Source organism: Panulirus ornatus, chromosome 6 (assembly GCF_036320965.1).
Source record: "Panulirus ornatus isolate Po-2019 chromosome 6, ASM3632096v1, whole genome shotgun sequence".
Taxonomy (NCBI): domain Eukaryota; kingdom Metazoa; phylum Arthropoda; class Malacostraca; order Decapoda; family Palinuridae; genus Panulirus; species Panulirus ornatus.
Window position 1 is genome coordinate 42,928,482 of NC_092229.1, and position 14,644 is coordinate 42,943,125.

General features: G+C 42.0%; 1 protein-coding gene across 1 annotated transcript in view; it reads left to right on the plus strand.

Moving 5' to 3' along the window:
- The window catches only part of LOC139749169 (elongation factor-like GTPase 1), a 125,355-nt gene that overhangs the window by 41,822 nt on the left and 68,889 nt on the right, over positions 1-14,644 (plus strand). The window contains exon 4 of the mRNA XM_071662825.1: positions 1,917-2,048. Coding sequence (XP_071518926.1) covers positions 1,917-2,048 — 132 coding nt within the window. The remainder of the gene's footprint in view (positions 1-1,916; positions 2,049-14,644) is intronic.

Consider the following 14,644-nt stretch of genomic DNA (forward strand, 5'->3'; position numbering starts at 1 on the left):
AAAAATACTTAGAAAAGCAAATAGATCTGTATGTAGCATTTATGGATCTGGAGAAGGCATATGATAGAGTTTATAGAGATGCTCTGTGGAAGGTATTACGAATGTATGGTGTGGGAGGCAAGTTGTTAGAAGCAGTGAAAAGTTTTTATCGAGGATGTAAGGCCTGTGTACGTGTAGGAAGAGAGGAAAGTGATTGGTTCTCAATGAATGTAGGTTTGCGGCAGGGGTGTGTGATGTCTCCATGGTTGTTTAATTTGTTTATGGATGGGGTTGTTAGGGAGGTGAATGCAAGAGTTTTGGAAAGAGGGGCAAGTATGCAGTCTGTTGTGGATGAGAGAGCTTGGGAAGTGAGTCAGTTGTTGTTCGCTGATGATAGAGCGCTGGTGGCTGATTCATGTGAGAAACTGCAGAAGCTGGTGACTGAGTTTGGTAAAGTGTGTGAAAGAATAAAGTTGAGAGTAAATGTGAATAAGAGCAAGATTATTCGGTACAGTAGGGTTGAGGGTCAAGTCAATTGGGAGGTAGGTTTGAATGGAGAAAAACTGGAGGAAGTGAAGTGTTTTAGATATCTGGAAGTGGATTTGGCAGCGGATGGAACCATGGAAGTGGAAGTGAATCATAGGGTGGGGGAGGGGGCGAAAATTCTGGGAGTGTTGAAGAATGTGTGGAAGTCAAGAACATTATCTTGGAAAGCAAAAATGGGTATGTTTGATGGAATAGTGGTTCCAACAATGTATGGTTGCGAGGTGTGGGCTATGGATAGAGTTGTGCGGAGGAGGGTGGATGTACTGGAAATGAGATGTTTGAGGACAATATGTGGTGTGAGGTGGTTTGATCAAGTAAGTAATGTAAGGGTAAGAGAGATGTGAGGTAATAAAAAGAGTGTGGTTGAGAGAGCAAAAAAAATGGTTTGGTCACATGGAGAGAATGAGTGAGGAAAGATTGACCAACCAAGAGGATATATGTGTCGAAGGTGGAGGGAACGAGGAGAAGTGTGAGACCAAATTGGAGGTGGAAAGATGGAGTGAGAAACGTCCTTCAGCAACCCTGTGACTCACTTCCGATTCCATGGTTCCATCCACTGCCAAATCCACTCCCAGATATCTAAAACACTTCACTTCCTCCAGATTTTTCCCAATCAAACCTACCTCCCAATTTACTTGTCCCTCAACCCTACTGAACCTAATAACCTTGCTCTTATTCACATTTACTCTCAGCTTTCTTCTCTCACACACTTTACCAAACTCTGTCATCAACTTCTGCAGTTTCTCACCCGAATCAGCCACCAGCACTGTATCATCAGCGAATAACAACTGACTCACTTCCCAAGCCCTGTCCTCCACAACAGACTTCATACTTGCCCCTCTCTCCAAAACTCTTGCATTCATCCCCCTAACAACCCCATCCATAAACAAATTAAACAACCATGGAGACATCACGCACCCCTGCTGCAAACCGACATTCACTGGGAACCAATCACTTTCTTCTTACTCGTACACATGCCTTACATCCTTGATAAAAACTTTTCACTGCTTCTAGCAACTTACCTCCCACACCATATACTCTTAATACCTTCCACAGAGCATCTCTATCAACTCTATCATGTGCCTTCTCCAGGTCCATAAATGCTACATACAAATCTGTCTTTTTCTAAGTATTCTTCACGTACATTTTGTATTTTCATTGCTGTAAAAAACCATGGCTTAGTGAGGCTTAGCAAAGTAGATTTACATAGGAGCACAAAATTAAGGACTATCTGGCATTGATGATAATTGCAGTTGCTTGTGACATCATACATCTTTAAACCTTTCATTACTTATTTAGATTTCTTGTAGTTGTTAATTTTGTGTATCATTTGTTTTTAGTTTGTTTTTTGTTTGTATTTTAAACAAAGTGTGTTTTGACCAATTTGACAGGTTGTCCTTCAGCAAGCTTGGATGGAAAATATCCGACCAGTTCTTGTTCTCAACAAAATAGATCGTTTGATACTAGAGACAAAATTGAGCCCTGTTGACTGCTATTACCATATTGCACAAGTTCTGGAACAGGTGAGTTTATCATCTTTCCCAGCATTATTAATTATTTTACTTTTGCTTTGTCGCTGTCTTCTGCATTAGCAAGGTAGCGCAAGGAAACAGAAGAAAGAATGGCCCAACCCACCCACATACGCATGTATATACATACATGTCCACACACGCAAATATACATACCTATACATCTAAACGTATACATATATATACACATGCAGACATATACATATATACACATGTACATAGTTCATACTGTCTGCCTTTATTCATTCCCATCGCCACCCCACCACACATGAAATAACAACCCCCTCCCCCTGCATGTGCACAAGGTAGCTCTAGGGAAAGACAACCAAGGCCACGTTTGTTTACACTCAGTTTCTAGCTGTCATGTATAATGCACTGAAACCACAGCTCCCTTTCCACATCCAGGCCCCACAGAACTTTCTATGGTTTACCCCAGACGCTTCACACGCCCTGGTTCAATCCATTGACAGCATGTCGACCCCAGTATACCATATATAAGGGGCAGGAGGTTAAGAGAAAGGTGCAAGAGGTGAAAAAGAGGGCAAATGAGAGTTAGGGTGAGAGAGTATCATTAAATTTTAGGGAGAATAAAAAGATGTTTTGGAAGGAGGTAAATAAAGTGCGTAAGACAAGGGAATCAATGGGAACTTCAGTGAAGGGGGCTAATGGGGAGGTGATAACAAGCAGAGGTGGTGTGAGAAGGAGATGGAGTGAGCATTTTGAAGGTTTGTTGAATGTGTTTGATGATAGCGTGGCAGATATAGGGTGTTTTGGTCGAGATGGTGTGCAAAGTGAGAGAGTTAGGGAGAATGATTTAGTAAACAGAGAAGAGGTAGTAAAAGCTTTGCAGAAGATGAAAGCTTGCCAGGCAGCGGGTTTAGATGGTATTGCTGCGGAATTTATTAAAAAACGGGGTGACTGTATTGTTGACTGGTTGGTAAGGTTATTCAATGTATGTATGACTCATGGTGAGATGCCTGAGGATTGGCGGAATGTTTGCATAGTGCCATTGTACAAAGGCAAAGGGGATAAAAGTGAGTGCTCAAATTACAGAGGTATAAGTTTGTTGAGTATTCCTGGGAAATTATATGGGGGGGGTATTGATTGAGAGGGTGAAGGCATGTAAGAGCATCAGATTGGGGAAGAGTAATGTGGTTTCAGAAGTGGTAGAGGATGTGTGGATCAGATGTTTGCTTTGAGGAATGTATTTGAGAAATACTTAGAAAAGCAAATGGATTTGTAAGTAGCTTTCATGGATCTAGAGAAGGCATATGATAGAGGTGCTCTGTGGAAAGTATTAAGAATATATGGTGTGGGAGGCAAGTTGTTAGAAGCAGTGAAAAGTGTTTATCAAGGATGTAAGGCATGTGTATGTGTAGGAAGAGAGGAAAGTGATTGGTTCTCAATGAATGTAGGTTTGCGGAAGGGGTGTGTGATGTCTCCATGGTTGTTTAATTTGTTTATGGATGGGACTGTTAGGGAGGTGAATGCAAGAGTTTTGGAAAGAGGGGCAAGTATACAGTCTGTTGGGGATGAAAGAGCTTGGGAAGTGAGTCAGTTGTTGATCGCTGATGGTACAGCACTGGTGGCTGATTCGTGTGAGAAACTGCAGAAGCTGGTGACTGAGTTTGTTAAAGTGTATGAAAAAAGAAAGTTGAGAGTAAATGTGAATAAGAGAAAGGTTATTAGGTACAGTAGGGTTGAGGGACAAGTCAGTTGGGAGGTAAGTATGAATGGAGAAAAACTGGAGGAAGTGAAGTGTTTTAGATATCTGGGAGTGGATCTGGCAGCGGATGGAACCATGGAAGCGGAAGTGAATCATAGGGTGGGGGAGGGGGGGAAAGTTCTGGGAGCATTGAAGAATGTGTGGAAGTCAAGAACATTATCTCGAAAAGCAAAAATGGGTATGTTTGAAGGAATAGTGGTTCCAACAATGTTATATGGTTGCGAGGCGTGGGCTATAGCTAGAGTTGTGTGGAGGAGGGTGGATGTGCTGGAAATGAGATGTTTGAGGACAATATGTGGTGTGAGGTGGTTTGATCGAGTAAGTAACGTAAGGGTAAGAGAGATGTGTGGTTATAAAAAGAGTGTGGTTGAGAGAGCAGAAGAGGGTGTTTTGAAATGGTATGGTCACATGGAGAGAATGAGTGAGGAAAGATTGATCAGGAGGATATATGTGTCAGAGGTGGAGGGAAGGAGGAGAAATGGGAGACCAAATTGGAGGTGGAAAGATGGAGTGAAAAAGATTTTGAGTGATTGGGGCCTGGACATGCAGGAGGGTGAAAGGCATGCAAAGAATAGAGTGAATTGGAATGATGTGGTATACCGGGGTCGACGTGCTGTCAATGGATTGAACCAGAGCATGTGAAGCGTCTGGGGTAAACCATTGAAAGTTCTGTGGGGCCTGGATGTGGAAAGGGAGCTGTGGTTTCAGTGCATTATTACGTGACAGGTAGAGACTGAGGGTGAACAAATGTGGCCTTTGTTGTCTTTTCCTAGCACTACCTCGCACACATGAGGGGGGGAGAGGGTTGTTATTTCATGTGTGGCAGGGTGGCGATGGGAATGAATGAAGGCAGACAGTATGAATTATGTACATGTGTATATATGTATATGTCTGTGTGTGTATATATATGTTGAGATGTACAGGTATGTATATTTGCATGTGTGGACGTGTATGTATATACATGTGTATGTGGGTGGGTTGGGCCATTCTTTCATCTGTTTCCTTGCGCTACCTCGCTAACGCGGGAGACAGCGACAAAGCAAAATGAACAAATAAATAATTTATATTATTATACTTTGTTGCTACACAGAAAAAAAGAGGCTGGTCATTCTACTGTTAATTGAAGTTGCACAGTTTATTCTGGTATACAGCACCACAAACCTCTTTGTAGAAAGAGCATATATCACAACCCTGGAATGCATGTTACATAAGTTTAAGATTATCCCTGAGGTAGGGAAAAAAGAATTCTATCTCCGTATTCCCCACATGGAATAGAAGGCACTAAAAGGGGTGGGAGGTGGGGGCTGGAAACCTTCCCTTTCTTGTAATTCAATTTCTGAAAGAGGAAACAAAAGAAGAGTTGAGCGGGTGGTGCTCATCCTCCTCCTCAAAGGCTCAGATTGGGGTGTTTCAATGTGTGTGGATGTAACCAAAATAAGAAGAAACAAGAGATAGGTAGTATATTTGAGGAAAGAACCCTGGTTGTTCTGGCTTTGAGTAAAATGAAACTCAAGGGTAAACGGGATGAATGGTTTGGAGAGGTCTTGGGAGTAAAGTCATTGGTTGGTGAGAGGACCAGAGCTAAAGAAGGAGTAGCACTACTCCTGAAGCAGGAGATGTGGGAGTGTATGATAGTGTGTAAAAAATTAAATTTTAGATTTATGTGGGTAAAAGTGAAAGTGGATGGTGAGAGATGGGTGATTATTGGTGCTTATGCACCTGGTCATGAGATGATAGATCATGAGAGGCAAGTGTTTTGGGAGCAGCTAAGTGAGTGTGTCAGCAGTTTTGGTGATAAGCGATTTGAATGCTGAGTGATGTGGCAGTTAAGGGTATAATTGGTGTGCATGTAGTTAAGGGTATAATTGGTGTGCATGCAGTTAAGGGTATGATTGGTGTGCATGGGGTATTCAGTGTTGCGAATGGAAATTGTAAAGAGCTTGTTGATTTGTGTGCTGAAAAAAGATTGGGAATACCTGATTTGAAAAGAGAGATATACACAAGTGTACATATGTGAGTAGGAGACAAGGTCCAAGGGCATTATTAGATTATGTATTAATTGATAGGCATGTGAAAGAGATACTTTTGAATGCAGTTGTGCTTAGAGGGGCAGCTGAGGGATGTGTGATCACTATCTTGTGGAAGCAAAAGTGAAGATTTGTAGAGTTTTCAAAAAATAAGAGAGAATGTTCGGGGAGAAGAGAGTGGTGAGAGTAAGTGAACTTGGAAAAGAGACTTGTGTGAAGTAATGCCAGAAGAGATCAAGTTTAGAATGGCAAAAGATTAGAGCAAATGAAGTGAGGGGAATGGGTGAGGAATGGGATGTATATAGGGAAGCAGTGATTGCATGTGCAAGAGATGCATGTACCATGAGGCAGGTGGGAGGTGGGCAGATTAGAAAGGGTAGTGAGTGGTGGGATGAAGTAAAGTTGTTAGTGAAAGAAAAGGGACATTAGGACGATATTCACAAGGAAGGAGTGCAGATAGCTGGGAGATGGATAAGAGAAAGCAGCAGAGGTCAAGAAGAAGGCACAGGGATTGAAAAAGAGGGAAAATGAAAGTTCAGGGGAGAGAGTATCAGTAAACTTTAGGGAGGATAAAAGGATGTTTTGGAAGGAGGTAAATAATGTGTGAAAGACAAGAGAACAAGTGGGATCATTGGTGAAGGGGGCAAAGGGGGAAGTGATAACAGGTAGTGACGGAGTGAGGAGGAGATGGAGTGAGTATTTTGAAGGATTTTTGAATGTTTGATGATAGAGTGGCAGATACAGGGTGTTTTGGTCAGATAGTGCGCGAAGTGAGAGTCAAGGAGGGTGGTTTGGGTAAAAGAGAAGTGGTGGTGGAGGCCTTGCGTAAGATGTAATCTGGCAAGATGGCGGGAGTGTATAGTATTGCATTTGAATTTTTTAAGAAAGGGGGTGAATGTGTTGTTGATAGGTTGATAAGGATATTCTTTATATGTATGGATCATGATGATGTGCCTGAGGATTGGCAGAATGCATGAATAGTGCCAAAGGAGATAAAGCTGAGTATTCAAACTATTGTGGCATTATTTTGTTGAGTATACCTAGAAAATTTTATGGGAGGTATTGATTGAGTGGGTGAAGGCATGTACAGAGCATCAGATTTGGGAGGAGCAGTGTGGTTTTAGAAGTGGTAGAAGATGTATGGATCAGGTGTTTGCTTTGAAGAATGTGTGTGAGAAATACTTAGAAAAACAGATGGGTTTGTATGTAGCATTTATGAATCTGGAGAAGTTATTAAGAATATATGATATGGAAGTTAAGCTGCTAGAAGCAGTGAGTTTTTAGGAAGGGTATAAGGCATGTGTACGAGTAGGAAGAGAGAAGAGTGATTGGTTCCTAGTGAAGGTTGATCTACAGCAGGGGGTGTGTGATGTCACCTTAGTTGTTTAATTTGTTAATGGATGGGGTGGTTAGGGAAGTAAATGCAAGAGTTTTGGAGAGGTAGCAAGTATGCAGTCTGTTTGGGATGAGAGGGCCTGGGAAGTGAGTTAGTTGTTGTTCGCTGATGATACAGCACTAGTGGCTGATTCAAGTGAGAAACCGCAGAAGTTGGTGACTGAGTTTGGAAAAGTGTGTGAAAGGAGAAAGTTGAGCATAAATGTGAATAAAAACAAAGTTATTAGGTTCATCAGGGTTAAGGGACAAGTTAGTTGGGATGTAAGTTTGAATGATGAAAAATTAGGGAAATGAAGTGTTTTAGATATCTGGGAGTGGACTTGGCAGCAAATGGAACCATGGAAGCAGAAGGTAGGGTAGTGGAGGAGGCAAAGGTTCTGAGAGTGATGGAGAATGTGTGAAAAGAGAGAATGTTATTTTGGAGAGCAAAAATGGGTATTTTTGAAGGATTCGTAGTTCCAACAATATCATATGGTTGCAAGGCAGGGGCTATAGATAGGGTTGTGCGGAGGAGAGTGGATGTGTTGGAAATGAAATGTTTGAGGACAATATGTGGTGTGAGGTGGTTTGATGGAGTTATTAATGAAAGGATAAGAGAGATATGTGGTGATAAAAAGAGTGTGGTTGAGAGAGCAGAAGAAGGCGTGTTGAAATGGTTTGGACATATGGAGAGAATGAGTGTGGAAAGGTTGACAAAGATATATGTATTGGAAATGAAATGTTTGAAGACAAAATGTGGTTTGAGATGGTTTTATCAAGTAAGTAATGTAAGGATAAGGGAGATGTGTAGCAATAAAAAGAGCATGGTAGAGAGAGCAGAAGAGAGCGTGTTCAAATGGTTTGGACATATGGAGAGATTGAGTGAGGAAAGGTTGACAAAGAGGATGAATGGTTCAGAGGTGGAGGGAACAAGGAGAAGCAGGAGACCAAATTGGAGGTGGAAGGATGGAATGAAAAGGATTTTGAGTGATCAGGGCCTAAACTTGCAGAAGGATGAAAGTTGTGCACAGAATAGAGTGAATTGGAACATTGTGGTATACAGGGGTCATCATGGTGTCCGTGAACTTAACCAGGGCATATGAAACACTCAGGGTAAAATCATGGAAAGTTCTGTGGGGCCTGAGTGCGGACAGGGAGCTGTGGTTTCAGTACATTATGCATGACAGCTAGAGAATGAGTATGAGCGGATGTAGCCTTTTTTCATGTTTCCTGGCGCTACCTCGCTGACAGAGGGGATGGCGATGCTTTTTCCTGTGGGGCGGGGTGGTGCCGGGAATGGGTGAAGGCTAGCAAGTATGAATACGTTCAGTCTACTTAAGAAATTCAGAGAGACCTGACAGGTATGGGATATGTGTACTGGTCTGGTAATGGTTGAAAAACCTCTACCAAAATTAAGATAAACCATAATGTTGCACACCTTACAAGGAGCCCTTATACTACACCAGGCTCATACACACTCCTAATGTAATGTATGATGGTAAAAGAAATTTGGAGTTGTTTTTTCCTCTATCATTGTGTTACATACTTTTCAGCTGACAATTAAAATGCAGTAAACTGCTTATAGTATCCGCTTCCTTGATTATGTATGTATCACTGGAGAAGTCACGATCTATAGGGGCACTTTGATGTGTGTGTGATTAGAGAAATGACCAAAATCAGTGGTATTTTCTTTGGATTTAGAGGTGTTGGAGACAGTCAAATGGTTCCATTGACTGACACAGTGATTAAGAGTAGAACAACCAAGAGGTTATGTTAACAGGACATGCTAGTCCATCCTACTCCCAATAAACTCACGCGGACATCTTGGCCCTGCAGGTCAGGAGCTACATTGATGGCTTACGTCAAACAGAGCAATAATTAACGGACATAATTATATTTCAGCAAATGTGACTGTGTATGACCTGCTGGATCCCATAGAGCTGATCCATACAAGTATATGTTTTAAGTGTGTGGGCTTATATTCTTAGGTCTCTTTCACTGTTATTAACCATTTCTGTTATTATTAGCCATCACTTAAAGTATGTATCACAGTGCAGTGTGTTCAGTGCATTACCAACGTCCTTATCATGACTCTCCCTTTAAATGTGTGTTTAGGTTTTATTTGTTTGTATCAGCATTTTTTTTTTTTTTCATGCATATTTGCCATTTCCCACTTTAGCAAGGTAGCATTAAGAAGAGGACAAAACCTTACAGGGAATATCCTCACTTGGTCCCCTTCTCTGTTCCTGATTTTGGAAAATTCAAAATGGGAGGGGAGGATTTCCAGCCCTTGCTCCTTCTGCTCTTAGTTACCTGTTATGACACGCAGAGAATACATGGGAAGTTTTCTTTCTCCCCTATCCCCAGGGATAATCAGCATTTTTAATGACCATTATTATTTCCACACCATATATTTTGCCCTTGATAAATAAGTTGTAAAGCACCTGATAGCCTCAACAACCTCAAGGTCAGCAGATATCTGTAAACATGAACATGTCTGCTGCATGCCTTTCCCTAGGCTGTAATCACCTAATGGCTACTTATCTATCTCCTACGCTCTTCCCACACATCAGAACCGCACACACAAATCCCAGGCATTCAATGTTTTTTCGATTATCAGATTCTGCAGTTATCTCAAATTGATATTCTGTGCTAGGATAAAATTTGGGCATTATAAGGCCATCACCTGCTGAAAGCATCAATGTCTTAAGTTGCCACTTCGTCTGTTTATACCAGCTACGATCACATATTCCACTAAGTTTAATGCCGTATTATTTTTATTATACTTGATCGCCATTTCCTGCATCAGCGAGGTACTGCCAGGAAACAGACGGAAAATAGCCCATCCACTCATATACACACCCCTATATATATATATATATATATATATATATATATATATATGTATATATATATATGCTCCCTGGGGATAGGGGAGAAAGAATACTTCCCACGTATTCCCTGCGTGTCGTAGAAGGCGACTAAAAGGGAAGGGAGCGGGGAGCTGGAAATCCTCCCCTCTCGTTTTTTTTTTTTTTTTTCCAAACGAAGGAACAGAGAAGAGGGCCAGGTGAGGATATTCCCTCAAAGGCCTAGTCCTCTGTTCTTAACGCTACCTCGCTATCGCGGGAAATGGCGAATAGTCTGAAAAAAAAAGAAATATATATATATATATATATATATTTTTCTTTTCGTACTATTCGCCATTTCCCGCATTAGCGAGGTAGCGTTATCAACAGAGGACTGGGCCTTAGAGGGAATATCCTCACCTGGCCCCCTTCTCTGTTCCTTCTTTTGGAAAATCAAAAAAAAAAACGAGAGGGGAGGATTTCCAGCCACCCGCTCCCTTCCCTTTTAGTCGCCTTCTACAACACGCAGGGAATACGTGGGAAGTATTCTTTCTCCCCTATCCCCAGGGATAATATATATATATATATATATATATATATATATATATATATATATATATATATATATATATATATATATATATATATTTTTTTTTTTTTTTTTTTATTATACTTTGTCGCTGTCTCCCGCGTTTGCGAGGTAGCGCAAGGAAACAGACGAAAGAAATGGCCCAACCCCCCCATACACATGTATATACATACGTCCACACACGCAAATATACATACCTACACAGCTTTCCATAGCTTACCCCAGACGCTTCACATGCCTTGATTCAATCCACTGACAGCACGTCAACCCCGGTATACCACATCGCTCCAATTCACTCTATTCCTTGCCCTCCTTTCACCCTCCTGCATGTTCAGGCCCCGATCACACAAAATCTTTTTCACTCCATCTTTCCACCTCCAATTTGGTCTCCCTCTTCTCCTTGTTCCCTCCACCTCCGACACATATATCCTCTTGGTCAATCTTTCCTCACTCATCCTCTCCATGTGCCCAAACCACTTCAAAACACCCTCTTCTGCTCTCTCAACCACGCTCTTTTTATTTCCACACATCTCTCTTACCCTTACGTTACTCACTCGATCAAACCACCTCACACCACACATTGTCCTCAAACATCTCATTTCCAGCACATCCATCCTCCTGCGCACAACTCTATCCATAGCCCACGCCTCGCAACCATACAACATTGTTGGAACCACTATTCCTTCAAACATACCCATTTTTGCTTTCCGAGATAATGTTCTCGACTTCCACACATTCTTCAAGGCCCCCAGAATTTTCGCCCCCTCCCCCACCCTATGATCCACTTCCGCTTCCATGGTTCCATCCGCTGCCAGATCCACTCCCAGATATCTAAAACACTTCACTTCCTCCAGTTTTTCTCCATTCAAACTCACCTCCCAATTGACTTGACCCTCAACCCTACTGTACCTAATAATATATATATATTATTTATTATTTATATTTTGCTTTGTCACTGTCTCCCGCGTTAGCGAGGTAGCGCAAGGAAACAGACAAAAGAATGGCCCAACCCACCCACATACACATGTATATACATACACGTCCACACACGCAAATATACATACCTATACATCTCAATGTACACATATATATACACACACAGACATATACATATATACACATGTACATAATTCACACTGTCTGCCTTTATTTATTCCCATCGCCACCTTGCCACACATGGAACAACAAACCCCTCTCCCCGCATGTGTGCAAGGTAGCACTAGGAAAAGACAACAAAGGCCCCATTCGTTCACACTCAGTCATTAGCTGTCATGTAATAATGCACCGAAACCACAGCTCCCTTTCCACATCCAGGCCCCACAGAACTCTCCATGGTTTACCCCAGACGCTTCATGTTCCCTGGTTCAATCCATTGACAGCACGTCGACTCCGGTATACCACATCGTTCCAATTCACTCTATTCCTTGCACACCTCTCACCCTCCTTCATGTTCAGGCCCTGATCACTCAACATCTTCCTCACTCCATCTTTCCACCTCCAATTTGGTCTCCCACTTCTCGTTCCCTCCACCTCTGACACATATATCCTCTTGGTCAATCTTTCCTCACTCATTCTCTCCATATGCCCAAACCATTTCAAAACACCCTCTTCTGCTCTCTCAACCACACTCTTTTTATTTCCACACATCTCTCTTACCCTTACATTACTTACTCAATCAAACCACCTTACACCACATATTGTCCTCAAACATCTCATTTCTAGCACATCCACCCTACTGCGCACAACTCTATCCATAGCCCACACCTCACACCCATACAACATTGTTGGAACCACTATTCCTTCAAACATACCCATTTTTGCTTTCCAAGATTATGTTCTCGACTTCCAAACATTCTTCAAGGCTCCAAGAATTTTCGCCCCCTCCCCACTTCCACTTCCATGGTCCCATCCGCTGCCAGATCCACTCGTAGATATCTAAAACATTTTACTTCCTCCAGTTTTTCTCCATTCAAACTTACCTCCCAATTGACTTGACCCTCAACCCTACTGTACTTAATAACCTTACCCATATTCACATTTATTCTTAACTTTCTTCTTTCACACGCTTTACCAAACTCAGTCACCAGCTTCTGCAGTTTCTCACATGAATCAGCCACCAGCGCTGTATCATCAGCGAACAACAACTGACTCACTTCCCAAGCTCTCTCATCCACAACAATCTGCATACTTGCCCCTCTTTCCAAAACTCTTGCATTCACCTCCCTAACAACCCCATCCATAAACAAATTAAACAACCATGGAGACATCACACACCCCTGCCGCAAACGTACATTCACTGAGAACCAATCACTTTCCTCTTCTCCTACATGTACACATGCCTTACATCCTTGATAAACACTTTTCACTGCTAACAACTTGCCTCCCACACCATATATTCTTGGTACCTTCCACAGAGCACCTCTATCAACTCTGTCATATGCCTTCTCCAGATCCATAAATGCTACATACAAATCCATTTGCTTTCCTAAGTATTTCTCACATATATTCTTCAAAGCAAACACCTGATCCACACATCCTCTACCACTTCTGAAACCACACTGCTCTTCCTCAATCTGATGCTCTGTACATGCCTTCACTCTCTCAATCAGTACCCTCCCATATACTTTACCAGGAATACTCAACAAACTTATACCTCTGTAATTTGAGCACTCACTCTTATCCCCTTTGCCTTTGTCCAATGACACTATGCAAGCATTCTGCCAATCCTCAGGCACCTCACCATGAATCATACATACATTAAATAACCTTACCAACCAGTCAAAAATACAGTAACCCCTTTTTTAATAAATTCCACTACAATACCATCCAAACCTACTGCCTTGCCGGCTTTCATCTTCCACAAAGCTTTTACTACCTCTTCTCTGTTTACCAAATCATTTTCCCACCCTCTCACTTTGCACACCACCTCGACCAAAACACCCTATATCTGCCACTCTGTCATCAAACACATTCAACAAACCTTCAAAATACTCACTCCATTTCCTTCTCACATCACCACTTCTTGTTATCACCGCCCCATTAGCCCCCTTCACTGAAGTTCCATTTGTTCCGTTGTCTTACGCACTTTATTTACCTCCTTCTAAAACATCTTTTTATTCTCCCTAAAATTTAATGATACTCTCTCACCCCAACTCTCATCTGCCCTCTTTTTCACCTCTTGCACCTTTCTCTTGACCTTCTGCCTCTTACTTTTATACATCTCCCACTCATTTGCATTTTTTCCCTGCAAAAATCGTCCAAATACCTCTCTCTTCTCTTTCACTAATAATCTTACTTCTTCATCCCACCACTCACTACCCTTTCTAATCAACCCACCTCCCACACTTCTCATGCCTAATCAACCCACCTCCCACGCTTCTCATGCCACAAGGATCTTTTGCGCAAGCCATCACTGCTTCCCTAAATGCATCCCATTCCTCCCCCACTCCCCTTACCTACTTTGTTCTCACCTTTTTCCATTCTGTACTCAGTCTCTCCTGGTACTTCCTCACACAAGTCTCCTTCCCAAGCTCACTTACTCTCACCACTCTCTTCACCCCAACATTCTCTCTTCTTTTCTGAAAACCCATACAAATCTTCACCTTCGCCTCCACAAGATAATGATCAGACATCCCTCCAGTTGCACCTCTCAGCACATTAACATCCAAAAGTCTTTCGCTCGCCTATCAATTGACACGTAATCCAATAACACTCGCTCGCCATCTCTCCTACTTACATACGTATACTTATGTATGTCTCGCTTTTTAAACCAGGTATTCCCAATCACCAGTCCCTTTTCAGCACATAAATCTACAAGCTCTTCACCATTTCCATTTACAACACTCAACACCCCATGTATACCAATTATTCCCTCAACTACCACATTACTCACCTTTGCATTCAAATCACCCATCACTATAACCCGGTCTTGTGCATCAAAACCACTAACACACTCATTCAGATGCTCCCAAAACACTGCCTCTCATGATCTTTCTTCTTGTGCCCAGGTGCATATGCACCAATAA